This window comes from Choloepus didactylus, chromosome 4 (genome assembly GCF_015220235.1).
Source record: "Choloepus didactylus isolate mChoDid1 chromosome 4, mChoDid1.pri, whole genome shotgun sequence".
Taxonomy (NCBI): domain Eukaryota; kingdom Metazoa; phylum Chordata; class Mammalia; order Pilosa; family Megalonychidae; genus Choloepus; species Choloepus didactylus.
The window spans coordinates 92,569,952-92,584,013 of NC_051310.1; the positions used below are offsets into that span (position 1 = coordinate 92,569,952).

The window sequence follows — 14,062 nt, forward strand, 5'->3', positions numbered from 1 at the left end:
ACCCCAGAAAGTCACCCACACATGAATGGGAATTTGGTGTATTACAAAGGCAGCATTATAAATCAGCAGAGAAAGAACAGACTATTCAGTGAGTGGTGGTGGGATAATCAGCTATTCACATGAAAAAAAGGTAGAAATTAGATTTCTACCCCCAGGCATACATGATACTAAATTCCTAATAGATTGAAAAACGAATGTCAAAAGCCAAACTTTAAAATTGTTAGAAGAAAAAACATGACAATCTTAAACAAGACAAAAAAGTTCAAACCATGAAGGAAAAGATTGATAGATTTGACTGTGAGACATTTTTTTTTTCCCCCCCTCTGGTTCATATTTTATTGAAAACCTCAGTTCCATTAACTGAAAGCTTAGAAAGTCCCCCATTATTATTTTTTTTTAATCTTCATTTTATTGAGATATATTCACATACCACGCAGTCATACAAAACAAATCGTACTTTCGATTGTTTACAGTACCATTACATAGTGCTACATTCATCACCCAAATCAATCCCTGACACCTTCATTAGCACACACACAAAAATAACAAGAATAATAATTAGAGTGAAAAAGAGCAATTGAAGTAAAAAAGAACACTGGGTACCTTTGTCTGTTTGTTTCCTTCCCCTATTTTTGTACTCATCCATCCATAAACTAGACAAAGTGGAGTGTGGTCCTTATGGCTTTCCCAATCCCATTGTCACCCCTCATAAGCTACATTTTTATACAACTGTCTTCGAGATTCATGGGTTCTGGGTTGTAGTTTTTGTTTTTTTTTTTCTCTGCCACTTTATTTATTTATTTATTTTTTATTTTTTTAATTCAGTTTTATTGATATATATTCACAAACCATACAGTCATCCATGGTATACAATCAACTGTTCACAGTATGATCATATAGTTATGCGTTCATCACCACAATCTATTTCTGAACATTTTCCTTACATCAGAAAGAATCAGAATAAGAATAAAAAATAAAAGTGAAAAGAGAATACCCAAACCATCCCCCCATCCCACCCTATTTGTCATTTAGTTTTTACTCCCATTTTTCTACTGATTTTTTTTTCAATTTTTTAACTTTTGTTTATCAAAAAATTAAAAACAAACAGGAAAACAACAACCAAAAAAACCCCACAACATTTCAAACAAAGCAATGGATTAAGGAAAACAAATAACCTAAAATAACTACTTTGCTTCCAATATGTTCCTACCATACCCCAAGAAAATTAATAAACCATGTCCAAACAGAGGAGTAAGAAAAACAAATAATCTAAAATAACTACATTGCTTCCAACATGTTCCTACCATACCCCAAGAAAATTAACAACCCCTAAGAAAACAAAGGAATAAGAGAAAAAAAAAACCTAAAATAACTCTATTGCTTCCAACATGATCTTCCTATATCCAAGAAAGTTTACAAACCATAATCATTCCTGAGCATTCTCTGGGTTGTAGTTTGATAGTTTCAGGTATCCACCACCAGCTACCCCAATTCTTTAGAACCTAAAAAGGGTTGTCTAAAGTGTGCATAAGAGTGCCCACCAGAGTGACCTCTCGGCTCCTTTTGGAATCTCTCTGCCACTGAAGCTTATTTCATTTCCTTTCACATCCCCCTTTTGGTCAAGAAGATGTTCTCCGTCCCACGATGCCAGGTCTACATTCCTCCCCGGGAGTCATATTCCACGTTGCCAGGGAGACATTTTTAAAAGTTTCTGGATGATTAAGGTAAAAAGATAAGCCACAGACTTGGATAGCTACAATCCATATAATCGAAAAGGATTAGTGTCCAAGTTAATACAGAACTCCTAAAATTCAATGAGAAAGAGACAAGTAATCTAATTGAAAAACGAATGCAAGGAATGCAAATAAGCAATTCACACAAGAAGAAATCCAACACCAATAAAATGTGGAAAGATACCTAGCTCAGTCAAGTGGACATTAAAACCACTGTCAGAAAAAAAAAACAGTAAGATTCTACTTTATATCAATTAGTTCAAAAGTTAGTAAATCTGATAACAGCATGTAGGGAATTGAGAATATCTTAGATGGTGGTAGTGTAAATAGTTACAACTATTTTAGAGAGAATTTGGAAATTCCCAATAAACCAGAAAATTCATATGCTCTAATACCCAGCAATTCCACTTACAGTTGTCTAAAGTACTTCTTGCACAGACACAAGGAGATCTATGTATCAATATCTGTACTTGAATATCTATTGCCACTTGATAATAGTGAAAAAGTAGAAAGAACCAACTGACTCTCAGAAGGGAAATGGATAAACTATTATAATCACACAGTAGAATATTATATGTAAATTAGTTAAAATGAATAAGCCAAAGCCAACTTGAAAGGTGAAATCACTGCCCTCCCCCCTACGTGGGATCAGACACCCAGGGAAGTGAATCTCCCTGGCAACGTGGAATATGACTCCCGGGGAGGAATGTAGACCCGGCATCGTGGGATGGAGAACATCTTCTTGACCAAAAGGGGGATGTGAAAGGAAATGAAATAAGCTTCAGTGGCAGAGAGATTCCAAAACGAGCCGAGAGATCACTCTGGTGGGCACTCTTACGCACACTTTAGACAACCTTTTTTAGGTTCTAAAGAATTGGGCTAGCTGGTGGTGGATACCTGAAACTATTAAACTACAACCCAGAACCCATGAATCTCGAAGACAGTTGTATAAAAATGTAGCTTATGAGGGGTGACAGTGGGATTGGGAATGCCATAAGGACCAAACTCCACTTTGTCTAGTTTATGGATCGATGTGTAGAAAAGTAGGGGAAGCAAACAAACAGACAAAGGTACCTAGTGTTCTTTTTTACTTCAATTGCTCTTTTTCACTCTAATTATTATTCTTGTTATTTTTGTGTGTGTGCTAATGAAGGTGTCAGGGATTGATTTAGGTGATGAATGTACAACTATGTAATGGTACTGTAAACAATCGAAAGTACAATTTGTTTTGTATGACTGCGTGGTATGTGAATATATCTCAATAAAATGATGATTAAAAAAAAAAAATAAAATAAAATAAAATGAATAAGCCAGAGCTATTTATATTTATGCACATGGGAAACTAAAAAATATGTGGTGTAAAAATTGCAAAGGGATGCGTATTGTGTATGTAAAATTTATAACATAAAATTGCAATTTTTGTTGGTTTTATTACATATGTATAACTCTAAATAAGATACACACAAATGTAGGAATAGTGGTTACCTTTAAAAATTAACATTAAAAAAAGCAAAACAAAAAAAGGCAATTCTCCCCATCGTTAAAGGAAGAACCAGACATGCTGCAAGTACGAAGCTGATAGTCCTAGAGGATATTCTGACCTGTGATATGCTCAACTAATGTCATTGTTTTTCTACTTTTAAATCATGATGTCAGATAATGGAGAATAATGAAAATACAAATAATACTTTTTGAAAGTTGTGCCATTTTCATAATTTCCTTAGTAACTGATTTTTAACTCGAGGTAGAAAAGCATTTAATAACTAATCATCTTCTCGGCCTCATTTCCTCCCCTTCTCAGCAATCCCAAATTAGTTTACTACAATGCAAAAGAACTATTCAGAAGTTATTGTAATATTTTTTTACACTGAATTACATCATCTTGTACTCTTGATTTTTCAATATGGAAAACAGTAAAAAACCCCAGAAGTGAAGTAGTTGCCATAACATATACCTTAGGCCATGAAGAATTCTATTAATGGATATCAATATTGTATGTAAGGATAATGGTTTTGTGAACAAGATAGTGTCTGTCCCTGAGTTTGTTCAAATTAGAAATGGGAGGGGACATTTTCCTTCTTGGGTAAATATATTTGGAAGGCATCTGATGGGCACATCTTGTGATTAGCTTTTAAAAGGATAGTTGATTTTTTGTTGTTGTTGCTTGTTTGTTTTTAAAGCAATTTGGAAAATCAGAAGTTTTGTTTTAAACTAGACATCTTGCCTTGTTCACAGCTTATTACAGGCTGCTTCAACTAATAAGGAAGAAGTTTCTAAAACTGAAAGTGAATTCACACGTTGCCTCTCCGAGTTCTACCAGAGAAAATCCCGTGAAGAATCTGCTGCAGCTAGTCAGGAAGACAGCAAAAAGAAACGTATGCACCGAGAAAGGCTGTTTCTTGAGGCAGTCTTTTTGGAGTTTGTATGTTTTAAAAGATAGAGATACCTTGAAATGAGGTTAAAATGGTAACTAGGTTAAAAAAAAAAGGGTAAATTGTTGAATTTCAAATTTGAAAATAATTACATTAGTACACAGTGATAAATAAAATCACCCACAATCCTGTCTTCCTAATGAATAAACCATTTTTCATTTCTGGTTATAAGAGAAATTTAAAGACATCTTTGTATTCTGCTTATAAATGTTTGTCCATCTGCTACCTTGCCTTGTTAGTTATTATTCTTCATTGCTTAACAACATTTACAAAATTGTCATTGTTGAACATTTAGAATGTTTTAATTTTCTATCATTATAAATAACACCACAGTGTACATCATGCATATAATTTTTCCTTTGAGTGGTTTTCTTAGCAAGTTTCCAGGAACAACTGTGTCAAAGAGTCTGAAAAACTGGCTCTTGATGCAGATTGCTAATTTTTCATTACAACCCTGTGACTACCAACGCCAAAATGAGTGTTTTGAATTTTCTAAGATAAAAATCAAGTAGTTACAATGAGATGTTTAGTTCCTAAACTTCAGTTAAAAGAAGAGCTCTCTTTCTACCCTGTGTCGTGGGTAGAAAAGAAGCAAGAACTTACATATTTTGGGTCATTCTGAAGGGATATACTTCATTTCAGCATTCTTTTGCAGTGATATAAATTAAAGTTGTTCTTGACTCCACAGAAGTAAAAGCTATTTTACCGTTCTTCTCGTGGTGTCGTTTTGGTAGGGGGTGTCCCTCGTACTCCAGTGAGACAGAAGATGAATACCATGTGCCGTTCCTTAAAGATGTTGAACGTTGCCAGGCTGAATGTAAAGGCTCAGAAGTTGCAGCCGGATTGCAGTCCAGATGCAGCCGGGGAGAAAGGAAACCAAAAGGCAGCCGGTGGGAAAACAGCAGATAAACTGGATGACCGAGGAAGAACATTAAGAAGTTCTAAACCAAAAGGTTTTCCTCCATTCCATAGAATTTTGGTGTCCAAGCACATGGTTACTCACTTATACCCCTCGTATTTATAAAGGCATGCTCACTGGGGTGGAGTCAGGAGAAAGGGAAGGTCAGTCTCGGGCTGGAGGAGACTGAAGAAGCTTCAAAGGAGCCAGGGTGGCCCAAGCTAGACTTTGAAGATGAGCAGAGTTTAGATGGGCAGAAGGATGAAAGAAGAGCACTCCAGATGCAGAATTAGCGTAAGCAGAGTCACAGTGAAGAAGGGCCATGGCTTGGCTGTAGGACAGTGGTTAAAGAAGTTTTACACTTGGGAATCAAAGGAAGGGGGGATTGTTCATGAAGATGCTAGTACTACATTAGTGAGTTCTCTCTAAGTTGGGCAGATGAATTTAGTCCAGTAGCTTTTGTTTTCCTGTTTGTTCTTTTTCCTTTTCTTTTTTTTTTTTAAATGCAGTTTTATTGAGAAATATTCACACTCTTTTTTAATAGATTGAATTAGGACTTGCTTTTTATTCTCGGGATACATTCTCGCTCACAGAGGCGGTGCTGGGCCTGTGGGGTGACTGGGTGTGGCCATGGGTTATGAACTTGGGGTAATAATTGCCTGATGTTACCTTTGAGTTCTTTTTGGAAATTCTGGAGTGAAAGTTTTCTGCTCCTTTAAAGGTTTTCGTTTTCCTGTGGAATCCTAGATCCATAGACGCAATCAATTTGAGTGAGAGTGCATCTTTAATTTACCTAATAAAGGTATGCGAGAATGTGGATTATACATGCAGGAGAGAGCAAAAATATCACAGTTCTCAAGACAGTGTGGTGTTAGCATAATTTCGGGATTCCGTTCTGTCCAGAAATAGACCTACACAGCAGTGTTAAATTGATTTTTGACAAAGGTGCCCCAGTATTTCAACGAGAAAAGGATTGTCTTTTTTTAACAAATGATGTTAGGAATACCTGGATATCTGTATGGAAAAAAAGGAAACTTGACCTTACCTCTTACTATTTTGAATTTCTTTTTTATTTCTAATATTGTTTATTTATGCCTTTTCTCTCTCTCTCTTTCTCTTTCTAGTTCAGGAAAGAACTTTTTAATATTTTCACAATTAATCAAAGACATTGTCCACCACAAGATTCACTGTTTTATACATTCCCATGTTTTAACTTCCAACTTCCCTTCCGGTGACATCCATGACTCTAAACTTCCCCTTCACACCTCTTTTTTAATTGCTTAACTTTGCTCTAGAATTCTCAATTTTATTTGGATGTTCGAAGAACCATCTTTTGTTTCTGTGAATCTCGGTGGTTTCTTTGTTTTCTATTTAATTCATTTCTGTTCTTTATTATTACCTTCCTTATTTTTGGGGTTTACTCTCTTGTTTTACTTCTTGTGTTAGACCCTTAGCTCATTGATTTTTAATTTTTCTTCCTTACAACTATAAGCTTTTAAGTATAAATTTTCATTTAGATATAAATTTAACTACATATGCATGTTTGAAATTTTTATTTTCATTGATACTTGATTCTAAATATTTTCTGCCATCCATAATATAAGGGAGTGTTTTATTTTATAATTCATTTTTTATATTTTTGGACTATGCAGAAAATGTTGTCTCTAAGACAGTTCTTCCCTTGGATATTTGTTGAAACTATGGCCTCATCTGTGGTCACGTCTTGTGAATATTCATTGTATACCTGAAAATAATGTTTATTCTCTAATCGTTGATATTTGGTGAGAATTGGTTTATACCTATTTATGAGGTCAAGTTTCTACATGGTCCACATGTGCTTGAAAAAATGTATGTTCTTGAATTGTTAGGTTCCATATTCAACTGCATCAAGTTTATTAATGTTTGAATATTCAACATTCTAATTTTTTCTGCTTCTTTTATCTGTAACTAAGATAATTGTGTTAGTCTCCCACCATGTAGATTTTTCAAAATTCCCTTGCAATTCTGCTGATTTTCATATCACGTATTTTGAGGCTTTCTTCTCAGTTCCATACAAGTTCAGAATTGTTTATATCTTCATTGTGACTATGTCTTTTGTCAATGAGTAATAACTTATTTATCCCTAATAAATTTATGCCTTAAAAGTCTTTATTGATACAGCTATACCGGCTTTCTTCTTGTTGATATCTGCCTAACATATCTTATATTTCTATTCCTTTATTTTCAGTGTTTCTTTGTCATTATGTTTTTGGATAAATCTTTTGCAAATAGCATAAATCTTGGTTTTTAATCCAATCTGATGATTTCTGTCTTTTAACTAGCAAGTTTAGACTGTTTATAATTATTATGATTACTAAAATATTTGGCTCTATTTCTAGCATAAAAAATAAATTTCTTATTCTCTGCTATTTTCCATGCTTTTTTCTTACTTTTTTAACATTCTATGGGATTCATCAAGTTTTCTTAACTCTTTTCCTTTTGTTTCACCAGGTTTGGAGGCTATAATAGTTTCTTTCCCATTAGTGGTTACCCTTAAATTTGTAAGGTGTATCCTTTATTTTCAAAGTCTTTAAATTAATCGTTATTACAACTGGCATTTCTCAACCTTGGCGCCATTGACATTTTGGACCAGATAGGTCTTTGTTGTTGGGGGCTGTTCTCTGTGGATGTTGAGCAGCATCCCTTACCTCTAGCTACGAGATGCCAGTAGCATCCCTGTCCCCACTAGTCGTGATAGTCCAGACATTGCCAAATGTCCCCTAGGAGGCAAAATCTCCCCCAGTTGACAACCTCTGGCTTAAACAATCTAAGGATCAACTGGTTGTGATAATAAATTTGACATTTTTTCACAGATTTTAAAACCAAGGAAGAGCTATTATCTTACATACATGAAAATTACCAGAAGATTGTGTCCACAGGAGACATCGTGTTGCATTCATGTACTCGGAAAATGCTCTCAACCATTAAAGCGTTCCTGAAATCCAAAGGCACCAAGGAATTCGAAGTAAGAGAATCCAGATGTTGTCGTAGCTTTCTGGGGATTGGGAACCGGGTATCTTTACCTTTAAAAAGCTTCCTAGTTGATTCTTATGTAAAGGGAGTGTTGCAAGCCACTGTTTCAGATCATTTTATCATTGTTTATGTTCAGGGTTAGTGGTAAAAACTAGGTTCCTTCTCTAACGTGAATAGGAGGAGTTACCTACAATGCTTAGACTTACTAACCACTCGCTCTGTGGAAACTTCCTTTTAAGGGAGTTCAAATCTGCAGTTTGCTGTATCCATGCCCATTAGCTCTCATGTGCTTATTTACCACGTTCTTTTTAAAGACATAAAGACGACTTTTTCACTGTTTTTCACTCAGATGAAAGAAGGGGGGAATTTATAAGGGAATTTACTACCTTTCTTTGAAAAGGCACTAGTCAGTTGTGAAAGAAATTAGGAAGAATGATAAGTACCTTAATATTCTCCTATGTAATAATTTTGTATTTTAGGTAAATTACCTGAATCAAGTAAAAAATAGCCTCTTAAAAACTAGCAAAAGTTTTCGACAGAATCTAGGGAAAAAACTGGACAAGGAAGCCAAAGTCAGAGAGTGAGTACTATTTTTTACCATTACTTGGAAAAAAAAAAAGCTTCCAGATTTCCTTATCATTTTTTTATCTTTAAACTTTTTATATTGAAATAATTTCAAACTTACAGAACAGTTACAGAAATAATACAAATTCTGTACAGAGAACGCTAGCATATCTCCACACACCCCCAGATACCCAGATCTACCAATTTTAACATTTTGCCACATGTGCTGTGTCACTTTGTATTAATCCATTTGTCTGTCTATCTTTCTGTTATCTATTTTCTGCACATTTGAGAGCACATTGCACATATAATCCTTGAACACACAGTACTTCCATGTACATTTCTTAAGAACAAGAATATTCACTTATGTAATCACCTTAAGTGCAGTTATCAAGTTCAAGAAATTTAACATTGATATAAAGCTTACATCCTGTATTTCAATTTTTCATATGTCCCATTAATGTCCTTTTGAGGCTTTTCTCTTTTCTTACTAGATCCCATCCAGGATCACATGTTGTGTTTAATTGTCGTCTCTTTAGTTGCTCTTTCTTTCTTTCACTTTTTAAAATTGTAGAACCACATATGCAACATAAATCTTCCCATCCCAATCCTTCCCAAGCACACCAGTGGACTTAATCACATTCACAGTGTTGCAGAATGCTCACCACCATCCATTAATAGAGCCTTTCCCAAATAGAAATCCTACACCCATTTTCATTAATTCCCTATTCCCTCTGTCCCTCCACCCCTGGCAACCTGTACTCTACTCTCTGTCTCTGTGAGTTTGCATAGTCTCTGATATTTTCTTTGTAGTTACCATGGGGCTTACATTTAACATCCTAAATCTATAACAATCTTATTTGCTTTGATACCAACTTAACTTCAATAGAATTCATAAACTATGTTCCTATACCCCTTCATCCCTGCACCTTTGTCACAAGTTACATATTAATACATTGAGTCCAAAATCATTGATTTATCATTATTTTTTATGCATTTGCCTTTTAGATCCTGTGGAAAGTAAAAGCAGAATTACAAACCAAAATTACAATAGTACTGGCATGTATATTTACCTATGTCATTATCTTTACTGGAGATCTTTATTTCATCATATGGCTTTAGTCAACTGTTTAATGTCCTTCAACCTGCAGAACTCACTTTAGCATATCTTGTAGGACCAGTCTAGTGGTGCCAAAGTCCCTCAGCTTTTGTTTATCTGGGGACATCTTCATTTCTCCCTCATATTTAAAAGATATTTTTGCCAGATACAGAATTCTTGGTTGGCAGTTTTTTCCTTTCAGCACTTTAAATATGTCATCTCACTGCCTTCTTCCATGGTTTCCTTTGAGAAGCCAGGACTTAATCTTATTGAGGCTCCCATATACATGAAACATTTCCCTCTTGCAGCTCTCAGACTTACCTATTTATCTTTGGTATTTGATGGTTTGATTATAATATATTATGGTGTGGATCTATTTGGGTTTAATCTGTTTGGAGTTCATTGAGTTTCTTGGATGTGTATATTCATGTCTTTCATTTAAATTGGAAAGTTTTCAGTTATTTCTTCAAACATTCTCTCTGCCCCTTTTTTCAATTTCTGGGACTCCCACAATGCATATATTGGTACACTTGATGGTATCCCACAGGTTCCTCAGGCTCTGTTCACTTTTCTTCATCCTTTTTTCTTTCTATTCCTCAGATTGAATAATTTCAATTCTCTTATTTTCAAGTTCACTGATTCTTTCTTCTACCAGCTCCAGTCTGCTGTTGAACCATGTTCCAGTTTGCTAATGCTGCCCATTATGCAAAATACCAGAAATGGATTGGCTTTTATAAAAGGGGGTTTATTTGGTTACACTTACAGTCTTAAGGCTATAAAGTGTCCAAGGTAACATACTGACAATCAGGTACCTTCACTGAAGGATGGCCAATGGTGTGCAGAAAACCTCTGTTAGCTGGAAGGCAAGTGGCTGGCATCTGCTTGCTCCCAGGTTGCGTTTCAAGATGGCATTCTCCAAAACGTCTGCATCAGCTTCCAACGACTATCTTCAAAATGTCTCTCTCAGCTACAGCAGTGAGCTCCTCTTGTTTGAGCTTATATAAGGCTCTAGTAAACTAATCAAGGCCCACGCTGAATGGGCAGGGCTATGCCTCCATGGAAATTATCTCATCAGAGTTATCACCTATAGTTGGGTGGGTCACATCTCCATGGACACAACGTAATCCAAAGGTTCCAATGTAATCAGCACTAATACATCTGCCCCTACAAGAATGCATTAAAGAATATGGCTTTTTCTGGGGGACAAAATATATACTATCTGGTACAAGCCCATCTAGGGAATTTTTTATTTCTGTTACTGTGGTATTCAGTTCTGTTTGATTCATTTTCTTAATTTCTATCTCTTTATTAATATTCTCTTTATGTTCCTCTATTATTTTCCTACTGCCCTTTAATTCTTTGCCCATGCTTTCTTTTAGCTCTTTGAGCTAATTTTTTTTTTTAAGCCCTTGTCCAGGGTGTCCCAGGTCTGGTCCTCCTCACTGATGGTTTCTAATGCTTTAATCTTCTCCTTTGCATGGGCAGTCACTTCCTGTTTCTTCATATGTTTTGTGATCTTTTGTTGAAACCTGGACATTTGATATTTTAATGTGCTGTCACTGGAATTTAGGCTCTGAGGAGTCTGTTCCATAAGATTGTATCCAGCTGGTTTTATGACCTAGTTTTCCTTGAATGCCAGAAGCTAACAAATAGGAAAAGAAGGGAAAAAGGAAGAAAAGTCTTTGCAGACTGGCCTGAGCAAGTGCTCTTCTTTTAGAGCTTAGCCATATAATGAATTTGGAGAACACCTACAGGCAAAAGTGTAGGGTCTTCCCTCGTCCTTATTGAACAAGCATCTTGTCTTGGGCATGCATGTGTAGTCCTAGTAATTTTCATGTTTACACGGATACAAAAGTTCCCTCTTTCCCAGAAAACTGCATCTTCTCATGGTTCTGGGCACTGTACTTCATGTCACACACCCAGCAAATCCTTGCCCCAGGCAACCACAACTTAATTGCTCTCCCACAGTGTTCTGTATCAGAGGTCTGTCAGCTGCCTTCTACATGCAGGGCAAGTTCTGGGATGGACTGTCCTGGATCAGTCCTTCAAGCCGCCACCAGACAGATTGGGCCAGACATATATGATCCCAGTATGTGCACAAGTGTTACTCTGCTCCTTCCTAAACCAGGACCAGCAACCCACACTGGGAGCTGAGCTGTTGAGAGGAGGGATGAACCAGCAAGAGCACCACTAGATCCTACCTTTAAAAGAAAAAAAAAAATTACATATATTTTTCATTGTAGTAAAAAATACATATAACACCAAAATCATTGTAACCATTTTAAGTGAACAATTGTTTGATGTTAAGTACATTGACAATACTGTATAACTTTCACCACTATCTGTTTCTAGACTATTTTCATCATCCCAAATAAAAACTCATGCTCATTTAGCAATAATTCCTCACCACCACCACCCCATCACCCCTGGTAAACACTTTTCTGCTTTCTGTCTCTACTGTTTTTAAGATTCCTTTTTCTTGATTTGATGCTTGCCTTGTTACTACAGTCCTTTAAGTGTTTTCTGGAGCATTGAGAAAGATGTTTCTGCCAGATCTCGTTGGTTGTTCAAAGTTTCTGTGGGAGTCAGAGCCCTGGAGTATCTCACTCCGCCATCTTTATTAGCTGAGGACCTGCTGGTATCATTTAAAATAGGTTACTGGTTGCTTGAAGATGCATTTGTGCTGATTCTTTATGATCTAATATGCTGATCGAGTCACCTATTTACCTAATAAATAGTCATATAGGTGTTTTAGGAAAAGCAATGGCTCTTCTCCTTTGGGGTAGTTGTTTCTTATGTAAATAAATCTGCACTTAAGGAAAGTGGGCTCTGTGGCATTCAAAGTAGATATGACCAAGTCTTTTTTTCCTCTAAAGGTGCCAGCTTCAGGTGTTCCTTCGTTTGGAGTTGTGCCTGCAGTGCCCTTCCATACAAGAAAGTACAGATGATATGGAGCAGATAGTGGAGGAGGCAAGTATATAGCTTAGTGCCACTAGGAATGTGCCATAAATGCTTTCAGCTTTCCTGCAGTGGACATATGGTAATTTTCTATAACCTCCTTTAGGTGACAGATTTGCTGCGTATAGTGTGTTTAACTGAAGATCCAGCATTCCTAGCAAAATTTCTGGAGGAAATTTTGGGATTGTAAGTTTGATGACTAACTAAACTTTTTAAAATATTTTACCAACAGCTACTTATGGTATTGTCTCAGAATTATTGAATTGTAGACTCTTGCTCATGCTGGGTGAGGGAGGAGGTAGAGAGGGTAAAATGGTGGCTGGCTGTTTCACGTTTAATCTGTCTATTCCACAGGTATATTGACTCTATCCCAAAGACACTTGGAAATCTTTATAACAGCCTAGGGTTTGTGATTCCTCAGAAGCTGGCTGGTGTCCTTCCTACAGATTTTTTCAGTGATGACTCCATGAACCAGGAGAGCAAATCACCAGTTCTTTCCGTGCATCTTTTGTCAAGTGCTAGATCTGTGTCAGGTGGCACTGAATCTGACCAACTAGAGGAGCTTCGTTCCAGATCAGCCAAGAAGAGAAGGTAGGAGCTCAAGGAAAGAAGGAATTTCTTACACTGATACAGTTCTGAAAAAGGGCATGTTTAAACCATAGTCCAGTTGTCTTTGTCCTTATAATTTATTGAATTAATAGTGGCCCTTATGTCTGAATTATAGACGTGAACCACTGGAGTGCCTAACAATGAGTTTCTGATACTCTCTATATTCCAGGGAATGTATAGTATTTATTTTGTAATCTAAAAAGCCCTCCTTGGCTGTCCATATGGAGTCTCCAGGAATTAGGAGGCTTCTAGGAAATAAGTTTTAGGTTTCAGCTTGATTTTTAAGTTTTTTTGATGCTTTTCATTGTTTGTAACTAGTTGAATTTATAGTAGGTACTTTTGAAATTCTGGGATTGACTTGTTTTTGCTATAAATCCTGTCCAGCCCTAAAATAATTGGCTTTATTTAAATAATGTTTTATTTTAGAATCTAGTTCCATTCCAACTTAACAACTCTCTGTTGTGTAACAACTCTCTGGTATGTTTCTGTTTCTTTCTATTTTTAAAAGGAAAAATGCATTAATAAGACATAAAAGCATTGCAGAGGTTTCACAGAATCTTCGACAAATTGAAATTCCCAAAGTATCCAAGAGAGCTCAAAAAAATGTAAGTAATCTCCAGTAGACAAGAAATTGCACTAATGAAATTGTTCATTCCAGCTCAAGTTAACAATAAGAATGAAAGAAAATGTCTCTACTTTTAAGGCATGGACACCGGAGGATACAGAAATAACATAAATACTTTTATGGATGTATATA

The 14,062-nt window shown here is 36.0% G+C and overlaps 1 protein-coding gene across 1 annotated transcript in view; it reads left to right on the forward strand.

Moving 5' to 3' along the window:
* TICRR (TOPBP1 interacting checkpoint and replication regulator) overlaps positions 1-14,062 on the forward strand; it is a 49,874-nt gene that overhangs the window by 13,282 nt on the left and 22,530 nt on the right. Inside the window, exons 6-13 of the mRNA XM_037833025.1 lie at positions 3,969-4,108; positions 4,900-5,118; positions 7,916-8,067; positions 8,555-8,655; positions 12,615-12,708; positions 12,803-12,882; positions 13,051-13,287; positions 13,814-13,910. Coding sequence (XP_037688953.1) covers positions 3,969-4,108; positions 4,900-5,118; positions 7,916-8,067; positions 8,555-8,655; positions 12,615-12,708; positions 12,803-12,882; positions 13,051-13,287; positions 13,814-13,910 — 1,120 coding nt within the window. The remainder of the gene's footprint in view (positions 1-3,968; positions 4,109-4,899; positions 5,119-7,915; positions 8,068-8,554; positions 8,656-12,614; positions 12,709-12,802; positions 12,883-13,050; positions 13,288-13,813; positions 13,911-14,062) is intronic.